At 37.4% G+C, this 22,601-nt stretch overlaps 1 protein-coding gene across 1 annotated transcript in view; it reads left to right on the forward strand.

The window, feature by feature from the left end:
* The window catches only part of dally (division abnormally delayed protein), a 468,368-nt gene that overhangs the window by 439,247 nt on the left and 6,520 nt on the right, over nt 1-22,601 (forward strand). The window contains exons 3-5 of the mRNA XM_085950910.1: nt 3,719-4,482; nt 19,305-19,594; nt 21,304-21,457. Of these exons, the coding sequence (XP_085807036.1) occupies nt 3,719-4,482; nt 19,305-19,594; nt 21,304-21,457 (1,208 nt within the window). The remainder of the gene's footprint in view (nt 1-3,718; nt 4,483-19,304; nt 19,595-21,303; nt 21,458-22,601) is intronic.

Consider the following 22,601-nt stretch of genomic DNA (forward strand, 5'->3'; position numbering starts at 1 on the left):
GCTAGGAACACCTCCTTATCCACCAATAATGGTCTTTTACTTTTTACGGATTTTTCTGAAATAACTTTCCATACAAAACAGAATTAACTGAAAATGAATTCAATTCTACTTAAAGATGGCTAAAAGTATTAAAAAAATGCACTGGCATCGTGTTCTGATATATTCTAAAAGTTTCAAATGTCTAGCTAGTCGGGAAGTTAGTTAAAAATTGATTGCAAGATTTGTACTGGACAAACAAGAATACGAGCTAATACAATTGCTCTAGCTACGTCTCATGATGTCGAATGAAATTTGTTACACGCAACAACGACGCTATGTACGTCAGTACACTAGGAAAACTAGGTTACGTGTGTTTTTTGTGAATGACAACAATATCACATCGACAAATTCGACATGATGCAGTCGAGACTGCATGTCGAGTTGCTATGTGCAACCGAGCTTATGTAGCATAATAAGTATTTGGTAAGCAAATCGTTTAACTGATTTGCTGACCGAATAGAGATCTTTATCAGATATGCATGCGAAACATGAACCCCGATGAAGGCCGATTTGGATTAGTCGAGTGGCGAGTAATTCAGTATCTAAACATGTATGAACAGACAAATTTAGTCGAGTCATCCATTTTGTTCTAATTTTTCGGTCGCGTAAAATCCTCACCACCTCTCACTAAATACTAAACAAACAACGAGACAAGTCTGAAAACGTTATGTCAATTTCATTAGTGTCATAGAATTTTTTCCTCCAATTCTTTTAATATAGCTATTACAAATGAAGATATTAACTTATTTATTTTTTGAGCATACATAATTTGAAATACGACACACAGCAGGATTCGAACCTGCTATCGACTATACTGTAGGAATCATATTTAATTGCAACGAATTTTAACTAATGGTTCTAGAGACGCCTTTTCAAATGTTTTTTTATACTGGTTATATATTTCTCAGAAGTGTTTTCAAATTATGTATGTTTAATAAAAAGAATGTTACATTCTTAAATCTTGTGAATTATTCGTTGAATAAAAAAAAATAGTTAATTATATATTTTGGATTTGTTACGTTGTGCTCTGTTCATTTTGAGACTTCACTCAGTAATGTACCGTGCTCGGACACTTTTCAGTTACTAAATCATTTAGTGGTAACTAAATTACTCGTCGCTCGTCTAAACTACTCGACTAATCCGAACCGGCTTTTAGTTGGACATGACCGAAAGGAATGAAATCATCTTGCAGAGGCATTCATCCCGCAGTGGATAGATCCAGGCTGATAATGATGATGACTACTCGGTGTAGTTATATTTTATATACATACAATATGATGTCCATATTAAAAAATAATTTATGAAAACTGCTATCGCATCACATCGACACATTCGACTTGTCGTAGTCGGACGAGTTAAGATGTGCGACCCGGCTTACTTGTAACCTGCCCTAATATCGCAGTCGCTTTGAAATCCTTTGACTCGTCGAAGCGAGTCCTCGAAGACGTCAGTACCTACAAAATTGCGTCTCGCTAATCTGTAACTTTGCCCGATTAAGTTCGACGGAAGCACTCTCTGTGTGTCTGCGATTTTGAAGGGAACTGTCGAAATATTCTCAAAGTATTATCCAAGAAGTAAAACTTGTAAAAGTCGAGTTTCCCGCGTTATTTCATTCTGCGAATACTTTTATGACGCTGAAACGGTCCGCTGACTGACTTAAAAATTTTATTGGCCAAGTTTTTATTGTCACAAGAATTTCGATCGAAGTTTTATATTATTTTCTTTGTTTCCTTTGACAGTATTTACTCTTCAGAATTCTTTACAATCTTTTTAAAGTAAATTTTTATTTTATATACATTTTAAACTATTGCCGAAGGAAAGATCGACGGTATAATTATTATGTAACGGACAGTGACGTCCCGTGGGGGTAAGCAGGCCACGCGTTGCTTAGTGGCGGCAAATGATGGTGAGAATAACCCCCGTTTCAGACGGGACATCGGTGTCGCACTCGTATATAATAAGGAGGTCTTTGTATTATGTTTATGAACGCCCCAGAGCTAATGAGTCAACGCATAATTTAGTGTTATAAATTAGAATATAAAACTGGTTGCGGTAATAAAAACAAGTGTATCAGCGGCTTGAGAATGTAGCGGCCGATGGAAAAGTGTACCGGACACGCGTTGACTCATTAGCTCTGGGGCGTTCATAAACATAATACAAAGGCCCATTCATTCGAATACAAAGGACTCCTTATATATACGAGCGTGACACCGGTGTCCCGTCTGAAACGGGCCTAAGACTTTTGAAAGCAGTGGAAATTTTCCATGAAGTGGACTATGTGGTCGTTTCGTTTTGAAAGTACCGACATCTTAATTTAAAAAAAACCACAAACTTAGCAGTGCCTCAGATCTCCACTTGTCTATAACCAATGCTATTTGTGAATAAGTTTCCTAGAAATGTTCCAATCTTCATCAGATGATAAATGTATGTTATTTTGTTATATTAATATATTTGGACCTAACAATTTTACATACAATTTGAGACTAAAAACTATAGTGGACGGTATTTCGGGTATTTTAAGTCTACTTAAGACGGTACTTCAGTGAAACGGCAAATAATTTTCAACTACAGGTGCGACGAAATTTCTGACCGGCTGGCAATTGGAGAGCGAAAGTCGAGGTGTGAACACCTCAATTTGTTTTATGATGGCGACGGGGGAATTAATTCTTAAATCGTGTAAAGATGACTAAAAAACGTTCCCATTTACTTGAAAAAGAAAAGATGTAAATGAATATATTATTAATATTATTAGTAATAGAACAATAAACATAACATTAAATGGACGCATGTTGACTTTTTATGACAAATTATGTTTTGTTCTCCACGCGTCGTTTGCACAATCTTCGCGACGCGTAGTGACGATCGTTTTAGACCGTGCCCCAGTTGAAGTATAGCCTTAAGGGCGGCATTTTGCGTAGAGACCTCACTAGTAACATAGGAAGACGCAACGGTGAATTCAAGGAATTAGAGCGCGATGCAGAACCATCTGGATTAACTTGGCAATAGACATCATCCAGAGTTGCTAATTTATCTCGAGGTAGTTAGAACTTGTCCAGATGACGCGTGTCTCGCCGCAAGTGCACGTGGACAGCTCAATGAGTCTCATGTACCTGGACTGCGCGCGAGTTAAATCGCTCCATCTGGATAAGGCCTTACGCGAATCTTGATCGCATTTCAATTGGGTCACTGTCTTTTTTTGTAGATTTATACCTATGACGTAATATTATGTATTACGCAATATAAGTTACCGCTATTGGCCTCTTAAAAGTAGGCGCGTATCTTAGGTATTTACGCGCCTAGGTTTAGTATGGCGCTGTATCGCGCTCTTAGACTAAAATTTAATTTAAAAAAACCTTGTATTACGTATCTATTAATATTTTACTTTTAACCAACTGTAAATTGTAGTCTTATTTCAATGAAAACAAATACGTATTACTGACAAAGATTAGTGTGCTCTACTGATGGTGGATCTTAACAGCCTACCTCCAGCCTTCGCCACTGCTGCATAGTATAACTATTTTTTCGTATTGGGCACATTGCTTTATTTTTTCTACTCTGGCTATATTCTCCTGTATAAAATGTGTCACAACATTCCCGAATCAATGAAATAAATGGTTCGATATTTTTTATAGCGAAAGTGATATACAATAATTAACCATGATAATTTTTATTGTTTCAGATCACGTGACAGAGCTAGCGCGCCAATCAGAGAACAAAACTCTGTACCTGTTTTCGCAGGTATACCAACGGATGTCGGTTCTCTCCAGAGAACCAATCTCGGCTTTGTACCGAGACATGCGGAATTACGCGAGTAATTCCAGCGGCACTACCACTAATCCGCCATTAGACATCGAAGCCTCCGTGGCAAACTTCTTCACAGATCTATTCCCTCTGGTCTACCACCATGCTGTGAACTTCCAGCAGAAAGACTTCAGCGAAGACTACAAAACATGCTTAAGGCAGACCATTAAAGAGATCCAACCGTTTGGAGACATCCCTAGACAAATTTCAAACTCTATATTCAAAAGCTTTGAAGCGACTAGAATTCTGCTGAAAGCCTTATCTTTAGGAGCAGAAGTTTTAGATGCTACGGACACTCTTCTTACAGAAGAAGCTGAAAAATCAGATTCTTCGCAATCTGCTTGTCATGTAGCACTTTTAAGAATGTCTCACTGTCCTAAGTGTTCCGGCCTTGATCCACACGTCAAGCCTTGTTCTGGGTACTGCTTGAATGTTCTCCGAGGTTGTCTGAAGCAGCATGTCGCTGAGTTGGACTTACCGTGGAATGGCTATGTGGAGGCTGTTGAGCGGCTGGTTATTGCTGTCAAAACTCATGATGCTGGTGCAGGAGTTAACGTGGAATCTGTGATCAAGGGATTAGACACGAGGATATCAGAATCGATTATGTACGCCATGGAGAATGGGCCCGCTCTTGAAAAGAAGGTTAGTAACATTTCGTTAACTTTTTATTAACTTGTGTCAAAAATTCTATTGGTATTTTTTTGCCAGATTTGTAGTTTGTCACTTTCTGTCGGATCAACATAATTTGTAGTTGTTTGTTATTTCGTCGTAGGATGAGTATAAATAGGTGGACGTTGTTTTATAAATTATTAAAATAGGGACCACATAGCTCATTCGGTATGCTTCCATGCTTTATAATTTATATTTTTTATAATTTTTGTACCTTTTACTTTACTGTTCATACTGTTTTTGTGATACTGCATATATTTATTTATTTTTTACACTGTTTCTTTGTTTTTAAATGTCATGTTGTGAACGTCTTAAATTTATCATTTGTAATGTTCACGATATGTTAAAAAAAAATGTAATTTGAATAATTGATTAATAACGTTGAGGAAATAAGGAAGAAAAACACGCGGATTTTACTGGGGATTTTTTTGGACAGAATTAAAATAAAATTTTGATTTCTGACATCCATTGAAAGGTACCTGCTATTGAGGCTTTTGTGATTTTGTGAACGACAAAAGATTATGATTCATCATCATCAGCCTGAATCTATCCACTGCTAGATGAAGGCTTCTCCAAGCTGATTCCACTTCTCTTGGTCATGTGCGTTGCGTTGCCACTTACTTCCGCAGACCGTTATCATTTCATCGATCCAGTGGCCTTTAGGTCTACCTTGCGGACGTTTTGTACCCCTTGGATACCACTGGATGACAAAATTTGTCGAACGATTGTTTCTTCTTCGAGCTTTGTGTCCAGCCCATCTCCATTTGAGGCGTTTAATGAACTCATATCACATCCCAAACCCTTATCCACTCATTCCTCTTTTTGTCTTTTCGCGTTATGCCCAGCATGCACCTCTCCATACCACGTTGTGCTACTCTAAGTTTCTGGATTTCTCTTTTACTTAGGATCCATGTTTCACACGCATATGTGACTACGGGTAGCACACACTGGTTGAACACTTTGCGCTTTAGGCACAGTGGAATGTCACCTTTAAAGACATTATTCAGGCTGCCAAAAGCACACCAGCCTAGCTTTACTTTGCGAACAATTTCATCAAATATATATCCATCTATAGACACTTGTTGTCCGAGATATATGTAGTTTTTCACCTGTTCGACCTTAGTGCCATTGATTAGGATCTCTTTTTGGCCTACACAGCAATTGAACATGACTTACGTCTTTGTTACATTTATTTTCAAACCAACCTTGTTGCTAACTTCAGCGATGTCCTGCATTCTGCTTTGGAGGTCTGATTCTTGCAAGAAAATTACTGTCATCGGCAAAGCGCAGATGACTCAGGTATTCTCCATTTATGGGGATTCCTTTGTCATTCCAATCAAGTTGCCTGAATAAGTCGTCATGGGTAGCTGTAAATAGTTTAGGTGAGATTGTATCACTTTGTCGGACTCCTTTGCTGATAGTAAAACTGCGCGATGGTTTATGGAGATTGACAGATGCTGTTGCGCTACTGTATATATAATTGAAAATATTTATATAGCGCCCAGGGATTCCATGATTTTTGAGGGCATCGAGTATTGAACCTTTCTTTATGGAATCGAACGCCTTCTCAGAGCGGAATGCAGAATCCAATATTTCGATCTTAAGGATAAGTTGCCGAAAAGGATAACTTAACTATAGACTATACTGACTATATAGTTAAGGAATCCTTAACCATAGACTACTTTTGTTATGAACACGTCCCCTTCTGTATTACCATTTACCACTGACAGCTGCTGTCAAAATAAATTTGCGTGTCTATAAAACAGTCCATACACTCAAATGTATTTAACAATTTATCTCATTATGGATATTGACAGTGTTAATTCGTTTGGCATGTACTTGCAGAGTATTATTTTACTTTTATACGCCAGCCCGCAGAAATACAAGATGCCAGACAGAATGACACTTGACGCTAGTGTTACCATGTTGAAAAAAATATCTTGCGGTGCCTGTGGAATCACGTATAATGACTGATAACGGAAACATCTCTTCTCTTCTTGGTCGTGCACTCATGGCTGAGGATCGTGACCACATTTAAATTTCGCCATCCTTTGAGCGACCAACACTTTCCATCCTTCTCGATCTTCCGCTTCTCTCAGGGCAGAATGGATGGTGCCCCCAGTCAGCTCTTTCACTTGGTCGCTCCATCGTGCAGATGCTCTTCCTCTGCTTCGCCTTCCCTGGAGGCTACCCAAAACTACCAGTCTCTCCAGGTTGTCCGGTCCGCGCCTGACAATATGTCCAAAAAACTGCAGAATTCTTCTCAGACATATCGTCGAGAGCCATTCCTTTATCTTCAGTCCCTGGATGATTGACTGGTTCGTCCTGTGCTCCGTCCAAGAAATGCGAAGCATTCGGCGCCAACACCACATCTCAAAGGCATCAATTGCCTTCCGTTCTCTTGCCTTCAGGGTCGACGACTCGACTCCGTATAGGAATATCGAGAACACTAATGTTTGCACAACCATCATTTTTGTGGCAATCGAAAATCCCCGATCCTTCCATATAGTGGTAAGGCGTGTCATCGCACTTTTTGCAATTTGTGTGCGCCTTCTTATTTCCGCTTCGCATCCGCCCTTTCCACTGATGGTCGATCCAAGATATACAAACTCGTCGACTGTTTCGAGGTTTTGGAGTGTACTTGGTGTTGGTAGAAGGTTGGCCCGATCAACAACCATTAACTTTTATTCCTATTAATAAGGAGGCCGTATTTGCGACTCTCTTCCTCTACCCGGTCTAGCAGCTCTGTGAGTTCTCTTTCATCAGCAGCGATTAGTGTGGTATCATCTGCGAATCTTAAGTTATTTATTTTCTGGCCACCAATTGTTATTCCGCCTTGCCAATGATCTAGGGCTCTTCGCATTATATGCTCTCCATATATATTGAATAACTGGGGAGATAAAACACATCCCTGACGAACTAACTCCCTTCTCGGTTCGGAAACTCTCAGAAAACGCATAAGAGTATTATAATTAAATATTAATATGTATTTATAGTTATTGCATTTTTAAAGTGCAGTTGTCATATTTTTGTCATCATTTAACAATTATGAAATAATTTACCTAAACTATAGGAAATATAATTTTTAAATACCTATGGTATTATTTTCATAGGAAAAACGAACGAAGCTTTAAGACGAGGTGAACCATAAACAACATGATCTTAACTAAAGACAATGTTTCTGCATAGTGTTTTCTGCTAAGGAAATTTTAGTTATGACAAATGTTTCTGCATTCCGCTCTCAGTCTATAAAACCCATGCATAGTGGCAGTTTGTATTGTATGTATATATTGGTACCTAGAGTGCATATTGCTAAATCAATGCTGAGATCATTTTGAATCAATCATAATAACCCGATTAATTCCCATCAAAACTTTGCACGTTCGTCTCATGTTTGAGAGTTCGGATAGTTCAAGTGTTTGCGTACATTACGCCTGGCTCAAGTGCCAAACTTTACTAATCCGTGAGCGCAATAGTTCGGTGGTTGAGTTACGTCAAAGTCAATAAGTGTTTTGTGTTGGGGAAATGGGCGCCTGCTCTATGTAGGTCGGCACTCGAAAGTTGAATGTAAGTTGTGGGCGTCACTAGAGATGGGCTCAATACTCGTTACTTTACGGTAGTATCGTATCAATACTTTCAACATTGTTATTTAATTATATTACGCAAATATGGCCCCCACGATGGTCGTGATAAGATAAGCGTCTGGTTATAATGTCGTAGGTCCCAGGTTCGAATCATGGGTCTTGAAAATACACATATTGTTTTTTAATTTGTATTCTAATGGATTCAAGCTATGTACTATTCCATTTAAGTCGTTTTTTGCGATCAGGGTTTCGCGTTTCGGCATCTTCAGGCGCTGTGTACACTCAAATAATTATTTTCCAATATATGAATTTTTTTCTTAGAATTGACGATTTACACCTCTCGAGTGTAGAATTTTTATTGTTTATAAAGAATAATGATTTATAAGGCTTTGACGATGTATTATAATATGCTATGGAGTGTATTGTTACTAATAAGATAGGGTTTTTACTGACACTTCAAGTATTCATAATTTGTTTATTGTATTTTTTGTGACTTTTGACTTGAGAGGTAGGTAATGGAGTTTTTACCTACTTTATTGTATTAATTTATTATGTAAGCTAGAGTAAAGAGTGTTCGTCGTCAGTGTGTGTTTACCTTTGGTGAGTGTACACGGCGCCTGAAGATGCCGAAAGGCGAAACCCGGGTCGCAAAAAACGACTTAAATGGAATATTACAAAGCTTGAATTGAAAGCAGGTAGATTTATTTCTTTGAGTTTCTCATGTGGTACTTTCCCAGCCGTGAAAATTATTTACCAGGCCGTGGTCGGTTTCGTATAGGTACAATAATATCATGTAAGCTATTTTTTTAATCAACGAATAATTCACAAGATTTGAGAATGTAATATTCTTTAGTGAAACCCATAATTTGCAAAACCTCAAAATCATACTTATAAGAAAAAATACGTCGCCGGGCGGGACTCGAAACCGCATCCATTGGTTTTTTAATGAAAAAAGTGACATATTTCTTATTTTAAAATCCTTTGAAAAGTCTTGAACAATATTTAATATATATATGTGAATGTCTGATTCTCCTTACCCGTTAGGTACCTATTTCAATTCCCATTATTTCTGAGTTCCCTGCTTGCATACTACCGAATAATTATATTATCTGTTATTAACACTATTGATATTTTCTTCAGTTACTTACTTACCCATCCTTATGAACATACTATAAAAAATACTTTTTGCCCTACTCTGTTTGCTACATGCGTAATAAATCAAAAATCTTTCAGTATGTAAATCCAGATCTTGTATATCACTTAACATTTCTAGAATTGCTTCTGTAATAGATATTACGATTTAATTAGTGTATTATGGCAACATTAAGAATTCCACATTTTAATACCGTCGATCGTTACTGTCCCAGATGATCTTTTACTTTTACAAAGTCGCGTCTTGATTTAAGAACATTATCTGTCTGTTCACTAGTCTTGTAAATGTTCCGTAATCTTTTGTGAAAATGCATTCATTTCTTAAGGCTATAATACTTCAGTTGAGGCATGGTCTAAAAAGATCGTGGCTAGGCGATGCGCGGATTGTGCAAATGACGCGTGCCTAACGAAATATAATTTGTCATAAAAATCAAACATGCGTCCATTTAATGTTATGTTTATTGTTATATTACTAATAATAATAGTATGTTCATTGACATGTTTTCTTTTTTAAGTACATACGTAAAGTTTTTTAGTCATCTTTACACGATTTAAGAATATTTTCATCCGACGCCTGACAAAACAAATCGACGTGCAGACACGTGATAAATTTCGTCGCACCTACTGTTGAAAATTATTTGCCGTTTCACTGAAATACGCTCTTAACGCGAATGCTCTGGGAGGGGGTCTGACACGGCTCTAGCCTGGGGGACCGGCAAGGCGAGTCGACCAGATAAGTGAGGTAAACACACAACACAAATTTGCTTTAATAGTAAAAAAAAGTCGCCTACGGCGCTATTTTCCTTCAATAATGTCATTACTTAAAATTATATGGTTGTACGATAAATTTTTTGATTGTGTATCGACACTCGACAACTCCTTAATTTAAATGGATGTATTATATACAACAAAAAACACAAAATATACACATTAATTTTACCGCCAATACCATTTGGAAAACGCTACTGTAGAGCTAGGGATTGCAATACCGGTATTCTAGTATTTATCAATACCGGTTTTAAAAATCCAAAATACGGGAATTTTCAGTATTAAGAAAGCACACTCGTTTACGTTTTTGAAAATGAATTTTAAGTTATGTGCTGCTAAAATGCAAATATATTGAGTGAATCCAACAGAGGTGAAAAATAATAAAACAAATTTCATCAAATATATTTATATAAGTAAGTAATTGTCGCGATGAATTATCATAATATTATTTCGAAATAGAAAACATCCGTGACAAAAATGTTTAATTATTCTATAATTATTGATGACTGACTGTACAAGCATTGAATTTAAGAAGCTTTTCCTGCAGCCGGACTTATTTGCACTTGATGAACTTTTGAGGGCTTTTGTTAAAATTATCAATATATTCAAATTATTTGTAAAAAAAATCACTAAGCAGTTCTACAATTATGATCAATACATATTTTTAAATGTCAACATAATAACTGTAGGTATGTAGATTTTTTGCTATAAAATAATATTTTAAAACTGTATCCGCTTTAACCGAACAGTACCCGTATTTTTTGATAAGCACCTATTTCTGTTTTTTTTAATGTTTAAGAAATACCGAGAAACCGGTATTGACATTTTCATTCGGTAACGCACTCCCTATGTCATCACACTGCTTTTATGCCTAGCGATAGGTAGGGGGGCCCGTCAAAGCTCTTAGCAGGGGGGTTAGGTTCAGGATCGGAGGGGCATGCTTTAGTGTTGTATGGGAGGGTGTATCGTTACTCAGCTGCGCGGCCTTAGAGGGGTTTTTAAGATTTCCACAATTCACAAGGAGTTATTTTTTTTTTAAATTATCACCCTTCTCGCACGGGTGGCCGCCGACTGCTCGCTCCAGTAATTTATGCGTTCACATAATTTAAGTCGAGCGAAGGAGGCGGCTAAATAATGATGTTTGAGAACCCCTGCCACGGCGAGCGGTCACCTGTGCCGCGCGCCGCACACATTAATATTTGTCGGGATTATATTATTTTATTATTACTTTGTTTCGTGAATGGGTGATAATGCCACTGCGCTGATTTCGGGAGAGAATTAAATATTATATTATTTTTTTTCTTCTTTTTGGCCCATGTCCGCAGGGACGCGCCATGGGTATCTGCCGCGGTTGCATGTAAATTGTACGTATTACATTTCACCGTAGCACAGTTCGACGTGAGATTTCTTATTCAATTCAATTCAATTTTCAATTTTAATTTATTTTTACATATTGTGGACATTACAAATTATAAGTTTAAGACGTTCACAACATGACATTTAGAAACAAAGAAATATTATTAAAACAGTATTATGTAATACTGTAATTATGCAATATTAAGTTATTCTACAGTATAAATGTGTAAATACAAAAAATATGAAGTATATAGGTACAAGGAAGTACACCGGATGAGTTAAGCAGACCCTATTTTAAGAATTTATAAAATAACGTCCACCTATACTCATTCTCACGTAGATGGAATATATCAACATCCGAAGCAATTTGGTTGAACAGAGTTATTGCCCTCCCAATTGGCATCACCAATGGCAGGTTAGTTCTGCTCCTCGGTGGAACAAACAACTGATGCTCCCGATTTCTAAGATAGTTATCAGGAGAATCATCTTACCTGAAAGAGATGGCCGTATATCAATGGCGAAGGGTAGAAGTAGGTTGTTAAGATCTGACATAAATAGTTCACAATAAACTATGTCAGTCATACATATTTGTGTTCATTGAACCAAGTCAACAATTTACAGATGGCGTTAATTAGTTTTTTAACATTCAATTAAACACTTCGAAAACCAAGTCATAATAGATACCCTTGTGTAAATTGTAGTTTTAGTTCAATAAAAACAAATACGATTGACTGACAAAGTTTAATGTGTACTATTTATGCCGGATCTTGACAGCCTCCCTCCACCCTTCGCCACTGCCGTATTCTATACTATACGGTCATCTATAGCACCGAGATGAAAAAAATACGCGTTGTTCGTGGAGCATTTTGTTAACCGATTTTGTCAATTCATGAATTCAAGAATCAAAACCTAACCTAACAAATAACCCACTATATCGGCTATGTTCAAAATTTGTTTGCCGCTGGTTTCCGCTAAACAGACGAGAACCGTGTTTTATTTAGACATGAATTGTATGCCAGTACTATACGACCTAAAGAGGTCTTTAATATACGGCCATATATTTCCGATACAACATTTCACGGTGAAGTGTGATACGTCGAACTGTCTAACGTCACTTTTTCACCATAGATGTAACGATAGGTTGTGTGGTCAGCTCGCTCGTCAGGCCACCGAAAAATTTGTACCTTTGCAAATACAAATCTATTATAACTGTTGAACTACAGTGCGTCATTATGAATTAGTTTAATAAATCCACGGATAGTATCCATACTGCCTCAAGTAAAGAATACCCTAAAGTGTATTCTTACACCTCCACTACAATGCTGTACTTCAACAGGTAAGGGGGTCAAATAATTGACCCACTGCGGCCCTGTGATGATCTAATGAAGTATAAGAGGCGGCTCTCGTGGTGCAGTGCGTCAGGCGCTGGCCTTCCATCTGGGAGCTCTAGATTCGATCGCGATGAGGACACAATATATTTATGTGATTTTCTCAAAGCCTGTGTGTTTGTGATTGTTCAAAAATTACTACCTGTACGAAAAGCAAGGACATTGTTATTAATAATTAAAAAAAAAATAAGTATTAAGAAGATGTAATATGTAGATTTTACTTGAAATGACCCGAGAAGTTATTAGTGCCCACATCATATTATAAAGCTCGACGAATACATCGTTTTAGTACGAATGACAACAACCAAACACCAGCTGTAAATTCTCAAACATAATTCCAGTGTCCATGTTCGACTTGTAGTCTCCCACATCTTCGAATGAGGATCAGGCACATAGTCGATAATCAAACCACGCAAAAAATCTGTTTGTGTTACACCATAATCTTTGTATGGATTAATTGAATAATATATTATTATGTTAGTTATTTCCCCACGCATATTTATTTTTAAAATATCGACGCACACTTCCTCGCCAGGTTCGCTGCACAGTGCACCTACACACACACTCTAACACAAAATAACACAATCAAAATGCACAGGTAGATATTTATGACAGCGTATGTCAACCTTTCTGTTGCACTTTTCAATTATTTTTTTTTTATTATAAAATAAAATCGAATGGGAGTTGAAGCTGGGAAAACATTACGGTCAGAAATTTCAAACAGTGATTGATGGAAAAATGTAAAATATTTATTTTATTTATTTATTTAGAAAAGCGTATTATGGCATTACAGCGATTGGCCAATGCGCCATAATAAATATAAATTATAAAAATGACTTAATCACAAATAACAACCAATACCTATAACAAGATAGTAGAAAAGAAAGTATGTGCTTATGTAGATATTAAAGTAAAATGATAAATACAATTATAAATTTAACCTATTTAACACGTCCACAAACATGATATAGTTAATAAAAAATAAATCAACCTTTATGGTGCCATCAAAAAAGTTAATCGCACGATACACAGCATCATGAAAAATCACATCCGTCCTGCGACGAGGTATCATGAAGACCGTAGAGTTACGAGTGATATTGGTGGGGACATGAAAATTAATATTTGCCAGTATGAACGGATTGTAAATAAACCCATGAAGTAAAAATAAATGCTTTAAAAGAGCAATCACTCTTCGGGTGGACAAGGATTGGATTGATAGCATACCCAGAAAACGAGTCGGGAAATTCATTATATTATCATTACCATAATGAAAGCATCCGTATGTCCGTAAGTAGAGAAATCTAAGAAATCTATTGTGGACTTGATCCAACTTAATTGTGTGGACGGACCTGTCCAACTCCAAATAATGCTGGTATATTCAAAATACTCAAGACAAATAATGCGTGTACATGATTACTGTATTTAAATACTCGACAACACCGTAATTCAAGTGGATGTATTAAAAAATACTATAAATCGCCAAAAATATACTGAATACCCTTAATTTTACATCGAACACCATTTGGAAAACGCTGCTTTAGAGCGTACTTCAGTGAAACGGCAAATAATTTCCAACAGTAGGTGCGACGAAATTTCTCGCTAGTCGCCAATCGAAGACCGATAGTCGAGGTGTCTGCACGTCGATTTGTTTTGTCATGGCGTCGGATGAAAATAAAATCGTGTAAAGATGACTAAAAAACTTTAGTATGTACTTTAAAAAGAAAACATGTCAATGAATATACTATTATTATTAGTAATATAACCACAAACATAACGTTAAATGGACGCATGTTGGATTTTTATGACAAATTATATTTCGTTCGGCACGCATCATTTGCACAATCCGCGCATCGCCTAGCCACGATCTTTTTTGACCATGCCTCAACTGAAGTATAGCCTTAAGCTTAGCGATAGATGGGGGGCCCGCCAAACTTCCTGCATTCAGGATGTGGGGGCCATGGGTTTATTTATACGTATGCGGATGGGCTGATTCCGTTAATTTAATTGGCAAGACTTCGCAAAGAAAGCTGTACTCAAGGCTTGAACAAAAACGATGCATCAGTGCGAGTGAGAAAGTATTCAGCACCCTTATATTCTCTGCGACACGCGCTAGAGTACGATAAAAGGTTTACAGATGTGTGAGATAGTTTGCTATGGTGTCGCCGCCAAATCTTAGTTTGTTGCTTAACTAAGCGCCGATAACCTGCGAGCGCGTGTTGCTAAAATTGCTATTTTTTGTGTTAAACATAAAGTCAGTGGTAAATATTTTTAGTTTATTAAGTAGAAAAGACGGTTCTGTATATTGTATTAAAAGTAGCCGTAGTGATAAGCAAGAAGATGGTATTACGTTTCATAGGTAAGTTGATACATGTTCGTGATAATTTATTTGTACTTATATTATTATATATTTTAATATTAAGTGACCGTGTTTCTTTAAAATAACTTAAATTATGGATATTTTTACCTAATGGTTGCATTTTGACCTCTTAAAAATACTATATAACGTAAAAAAATAGAAAATTATATTTGAATTCTCAGCGTCTAGTGCGAGCACTTTGGGCGAGCACTAGCGAAATGGCCTATGATCTCAAACATGTGTATACGAATCCGTTCGCTCCAATGACATTATTAATGGACAACGCACTCAGTACAGTAGCTAGCAAGTAAATCCGCGCATAACGACATTCGCACATGTATAGGTAGACGTCACGTGACAAATTCCATTATGCGATAACACACAACGGGAATTTATAGCAATATCACCTTTATTGTAATGACGTTAGAACAGTCTTTCTAGTGTCAATGTTCATTTGAGCGAACAATATTGATATTCAAATATGAATTATGTCATTCGGCAGACCCGACAAAAAGCATCGGGAATTTATAGCAATATCACCTTTATTGTAATGGCGTTAGAACAGATTATGCCATTCGGCAGACCCGACAAAAAAGTAAGTGTCATTTTTTTCCAGATGCTTCGTCCATATTAATGTCATTGGTTCGCTCGCTTACAAACCAAACGCACGGCACGCAGCTTCATTTAGCAATGCAATGGGTGGCGTCTAGATGTATCTATAGTCTAAGGTTGTACTCCACTGCCATGTCTCAACAGTCCCACGAAAGTCCTACGGACCCGCTCCAAGAATGTGAGAAAGAATCCAAACGTATCTCTTTGTTAACATAGAACACAGATAAAACCGACACTGAAGTATCAGGGCAGTAGGAATAAAAAACGGATAAAAAAATCACCGGCGTTTTTAAGACACCTTTTTTCATTCTTCATTTTCGACGCATTGTTCGGGTGACCCTAGCGTCTCCGTCCCGCTCTGACGCTCTGGTGCGATCTGTCAATAAACGAAACAGAAATAATGGCGCTATATTATAATTTCTATTATGTTTATGTGTGTAGTCCTCAAAATATTTAACGTGCGCATTATATCACCTTTTCTGTTTGCAAACCAATAACATAAACCAGATAAAAATGTCGCTACTTTTAAGGTTTATTGTTAACTTCTTGTATTTTTCTTACCCCACTTAAAAGTGTATTATAAGGGTTATAAGTAAAGTTGTCATAATGATATGCCTTTCAAGACAGTTTGTATTAATTATAAATAATGGTTAATTTCGTTCATTATAAATGCTAATATTCTATTAACCGTCAAACAGAACGGCCGTAATTATGCAGTAAGTTCTAAGTTAACGCCATGCGTGATGACTAGGCTTAGGATTTTTAGGTTCTAAAAAATGAATAAAAGGTAACTTGGCTTAGGATTTTTAGGTGCTAAAAAATGAATAATAGGTACCTAAAATATGTCATCATCATCATCATCATCAGGGGCGCGACAACCCGGTGTGGGTCCTGGCCTCCTCCAACAGCTCCCTCCACCTGTTCCTATCCAGTGTGGCCGCTTTCCAATTTGGTACCTCCAGAATACGGCAGTCACTGGCAGCTCCATTTAACCAGCGAATCTTTGACCTCCCTAAAATATGTAGATATAAGTACCTAATTGGAAAATATGCTATTAAAATTTCATAATTATGTGATAAAAAACAAAAATAGGTGCCTAAGGTAAGTATTACAATAAATCATAAATTAATAATACTTTCGAAAGTGAATCTTTGACGATTTGATCTTTGATTTTTTATACCTACGTGGAAAAACTTCTTTCCACTCCTACAGATGTTATTATTGCGTATGTAAATGAAACTATTTCTGAAGTAGAAAAGATTGAAACTTCTGAGGCATCTGATCGATTTTCCAAAAGAGCTTTAATATTCTGCAGTGTTTGAAGTCCAGTATTTTTATTTAAAACACTATTTAATATTGTACTTATTTTTATTCCAATTGGTCCAGCGCATCTATTCTATACACAAGACTGCTTTCGGCCGCTACAACAGCTATCTAGGGTAGGAAAGTATCAGCACTTATTGTAACAATTACAATAAGTTAGTTGTAATTGTTATTGGAAACCCTAATTGACACCTCTTCGTCGACACGAATATTTCTTCTGGTCCGGCCACTGTTATGTTTACCTACTGAATTATCACCAGAGGTCCCCAGTCCAGAATTAATTCCCTAGTTAAATGTTCCTGTAACACTAGACTTGGATACGCATTACGACTCACTGAATATTTATTGTCTATTGTTGACTTCCGGCCTGTTCATTTCTGACGCAATTTAGTCCAATCAAGCGGTCATTACTATAAAACGGAAACAATTACCACCTTACAACTTTACTATGTACCTAGTATAATAATTATTATAATTACTAATTTGATGTTATGTATTTATTTATATTTACCTGCATTTTTTTTCTGATACATAATACATCACCTTGCCGAAATGAAGAATGATTTAAAAATCTTCTTGATTGATCTGAGTCATCGTCAGCCAGGATCCATCCACTGCTGGATGAAGGCCTCCCCAAGCTTCTTCCAACTCTCTCGGTCCTGTGTCTTTCGCTGCCACGTATTTCCGCCGAACTTTACCAGGGGCCTTATGTTAGAACTTACGAGTTGTAGTCGCCCGGTCGACATGACGTCATATGACATCATTGTGACGTACTACCGGAGTGATAATAGCATTCGAGAAAATAACGCTAGTCAAATGCTGGCGTTATTCATTGTCCCCATACACAAATAGGTGTTTCAGCATAATAATATCTATGGTGAGCAGTGTGTGTTGGGCGGCTTGCCTCGAGCGTTTATTGGCTGACGTCACAATTACGTCATGTCGTCGGGTGACTTGATATCACCAGTTAGAACATAGGGCTGCAGTTCGTCAATCCAGCGGCTTTTAGGGCTACCCTGTGGCCGTTTCGTGCCCCTTGGGTACCACTGGATGACGGCATTTGTCCAGCGGCCGTCCTTTCGGCGAGCAATTTGCCCCTTGTCTGCTTCCTAACCCATTCGTTTCTCTTATGGTCCTTTCGCGTGATGCCCAACATACACCTCTCCATGTCTCGCTGTGCGACTCTTCTGATCTACTGATATCTGAGTAACAAATGATAAAGAATGGTTACATGTAAATTGTACGTAAAACATTTCACCGTGGCACAGTTCGCCGTGAGCTTTCTTATCGGAAAGAGATGACAGTATACTATAGGGTCGCCAATTTTATTAGATTCAATATGAACATTATTTCAATTTTCATAGCTGATTTTGGAAAAAAATCATGAATAATTCAAGAATGAAAACCTAACCTAACCTAACAATTAATTATCCAGTATATCGGCTATTTTCTCAATTTGTTTACTGCTCGCTTCCTGTAAAGTTTAATGTCAGGGTAATTGTGCCGCAAAGGTGGACACGAGCTTTTATATAATATTCTTTTTACGAAAACAGTTTATTTCATGTAGACAATTATAGGTTGAGCAAGTGGCTGACATCCATTTCTCGTAAAAACAAAATCTGTTAATACAAACCTCTACTCTGTGGAGGCCCATAATGATCCTATTAGGATCGGACATGGTCGAAAAAAAAAAAAGACAATTACAATAAATATCTTTTTCTGTCGGCGCATCGGCTTTTCGATCCAATAATCGTTAATTGAAAATTTGAAACGTGCATACATTTTGATACACCATTATCACAAACCAAGATTATATGAGGTAATATTATGTTGGGGTAGGTTAGATTATGTTAGGTTAGGTTTGGTTTGGTCTAAAAAGAAAGGATACAGTTCGGTTATGAGGAATACAGCGGAAAACACATTTTGAAAATAGTTTGATTAGGTTAACCTAACAAATAATCCAGTATATAGGCTATTTTCAAAATGTGTTTGCCGCTGTATTCCTCATAATCGAACTGTACCAAAGAAAGTTGTAAAATATCATGTCCACCTCTGCGGCACATTTACCTTTGTCAGTACTATACGACTCAAAGAGGTTGGACGGTCTTTAATATACGGCCATATATTTCCGATACAACATTTCACGGTGCAGTGTGATACGCCGAACTGCATACGTACAAGTTTCCGAACACGGCTTATCTTATATTACGAAATTTCTGATTGTCTAATATAATTTTTTCCACTTACCAATTCCAGGTGAAACGGGCTTGTGGTCATGCGCGCCTTACGGAAGAAGCAGTTGCGTCTGCTGAGGGCAAACCCAAAGGGTCTCTGACCTCAGGGGGCGACCGACCCCCCCAGCGCATGCCTCCCCGCCCCAAGAGCCCTTCAGTCTCACCCCCCGACACCCAGATGCTCGAATTTCTAACTTCAGTGGCCTCCTCCAAGGGATTCTTCCCCCACTTGGCTGATGCGCTGTGCGGAGACGAGAACTTCGCGGAGCAGACTGATGGGGCCGACTGCTGGAACGGGGAGCGGATTGGAGAGTGAGTCCTTGTCATACTTTGTCATGTGCCGAGTTAAAAAATAACCCTAGCCATTTATATTTCTTTAGACAAGCAGTTTTAAATTTGATGTCAAACTATATCTACTTGGATCCAGTGACTTCTTGTGGTGGTGGACAGACCGTGTTCATTGCATATGGGTGGCGAATGAATGAACGCATACAAATATTAATTGCAATTTTTGACAGCAGTGGCGGTTTTTCATAAAACAATCATTAGAAAGTATTAACATCTCAGTTTAAAAATTATTCACAATATCACAAGGGTGCCTCCAAACCTGTCAGTGCCACAGACCTTCACATACCTAAAAGCACCACTATTTGAGAGTGTGTTTCGTGGAAATTCTCTGTTTCTCAGGACCTACCTACGACAATTTAAGATTTTCGCCGTATTTGTCTGTTTAACCTTAACCCATCGCTGCGGACCTTTTAATTAAGAGCATACTTCAGTGAAACGGCAAATAATTGTCAACTATAAGTGCGACGAAATTTCGAACTGGCTGCCAATCGGAGAGCGAAAGTCGAGCTGTGAACACGTCAATTTGTTTTGTGATGGCGTCGGGGGAATTAATTCTTAAATCGTGTAAAGATGACTAAGACACGTTACACATTTAGTTGAAAAAGAAAACACGTCAATGAATATAATTATTATTGTTACTAATAGAACAATAAACATAACATTAAATGGACGCAACGGCGAATTCAAGGAATAAGAGCGCGATGCAGTACCATCTGGATTAACTTGACAATAGACGCCATCCAGAGTTGCTAATTTAGCTCGACGTAGCTAGAGCTTGTCCTGATTACGCGTGTCTCGCCGCGAGTGCACGTGGACAGGTCAATACAACAATAAACATAACACTAAATGGAGGCATGTTGAATTTTTATAACAAATTATGTTTGTTCTGCACGCCGTCGTTTGCACAATCACAATCGTTTTAAACCATGCCCCAGCTGAAGTATAGCCTTAATATTTAAAGGTCTAATGGTCACCTGATGGGCAACGCACCAGTTGCATTGGATTTAGCGAATGGGATAGCCGAAAATAAATATTTAATTAACTACTTAGGTACATATTATAACCAACCTAACGAATTTGCAGACAATTTTAAATTTAAAAAATAATGGGGATTGGCATTATAAGTCTGTTTAAGGGTGGCATTTTGCCTAGGGCCGTCACCCCTTGGACCCCAGCACGACATTACTCACATCCTCTTGGATTTTATATGGAAACTCAACGGTTGGAACTGTATCGGTCCTTCCTTACACTGAGCCGATTGGCTATGCAGACTTATCATAACATGAAGTAGGTAAAACCATAGATAAATATCATCCTAACCAGGGAACTCAGAAATAATGGGAACTGAAATACACAACGGGTAAGGCGATAGCAGGTAACCGACTCAAGTAAGGAAGAATCCGGGTTAAACTTACACACGTGTTAATAATACGTTTTACGTCGAATACTAAAAACTGCTCTCGGCTTATGCATTTACGCTCATTTAATGTTGGTGTATCACACACACTATTGCACGTGCATAATGCGTGCTTCATTTTCGTAGGACACTCACACATTCAAAAGCCTGCTTCACCATGCGGCGTATTGAATATTGCCTATCGGTATTCTATTTATTATCTGTTGATCCTAACCCTACTCTTGTGATCCTAACCTTACTTCACTTGTGATTTCAGGTACACCAAGACAGTTGTAGGGTCCAGCGCAAGTTACCAGAAATACAATCCCGAAGTGAAAGTGACGACTGGTCAGCCGAACAGTGCTGTGGGTGAAGAAGATACGGCCGCTCGAGTCGCCAAGCTGTCCAACCAATTATTGCAAATGAGACAGGTCAGTCGATTTCGAAAATAATTCAGGTAAAAATACGCATGATAAAAATACCATCTTCACAGGAGAGGACTTTTTAAAAATGGGAAATTTATTTTTATATCAGCCGGGTTTATCAGTGGCGAAGGGTGGAGGTAGGCTGTTAAGATTCACTATAAATAGTGCACACTAAACTATTTTAGTCATATGTATTTGTTTTTATTGAACTAAGACTACAATTTACAGATGGTGTTAGTTAGTTTTTAAAAATCAATTAAACCATGCCTAAACGAAAACATAATAGTTTTGGTTTAATTTGGGCATTACGACAAAATTGTGCACACGTTTTCATTCATAGTTATATCTTTCGTTGGATTAAAAATACATATTACACATATTGTTGGTTAATTTTTTTAATTTATTAAGCCCTGACGAAACCAAACTATAATAAATAGAAAATATTATTCTGTTTATAAAATATGCAAAGTTATGTATGATTTAATTGCATAATTTTAGATATTTTATAGATAGACATGTATTTTTGGGCTATTATCTATTATGGCTTTGTTTCTCAGGGTTTAATTGAATTTTAACAACTAACCAACACTATCTGTAAATTGTAGTCTTATTTCAATGAAAACAAATATGTATGTCTGAAAAAGTTTAATGTGCACCGTTTATGGCGGATCTTAACAGCCTACCTCCACCCTTCGCCACTGGGGTTTATACACTGTTGGATGAAGGCCTCCCCTAGCTCCTTCCACTCTTCTCATTCTATAATTTATTGCTGCTATGCACCTACATCTACCAAACTTTATGGGTTCGTCTATCTAGCAGGTTTTGCCCGTCCCTATGGTCATATAGTACCACTTGGATAATACTGTATGACAATATTTGTCCAGCGGTTGTCCACTCGCTGAGCAACGTGTCTAATCCATTGTCATTTCATCTGCTTGGTAACCTCGTATCACATCATTGTGTAATAAAATAAAATATGTAACAGCAATAAAATATTTTTTATCTAATGTCATATTTTGGTATACTGACTAGTTTTTACAGGTATTTTATACTGTACTTTGGTACCGCACTGTGGCATCTGTTGAAATATTTCTTAATCACTATTGTTTTACAGACTTCTTATTAGCGAAGACTCAAACCAAATTTCGAA

This window comes from Rhyacophila brunnea, unplaced genomic scaffold, assembly GCF_057557595.1.
Source record: "Rhyacophila brunnea isolate RB1 unplaced genomic scaffold, BYU_Rbru_1.0 scaffold_24, whole genome shotgun sequence".
NCBI lineage: Eukaryota > Metazoa > Arthropoda > Insecta > Trichoptera > Rhyacophilidae > Rhyacophila > Rhyacophila brunnea.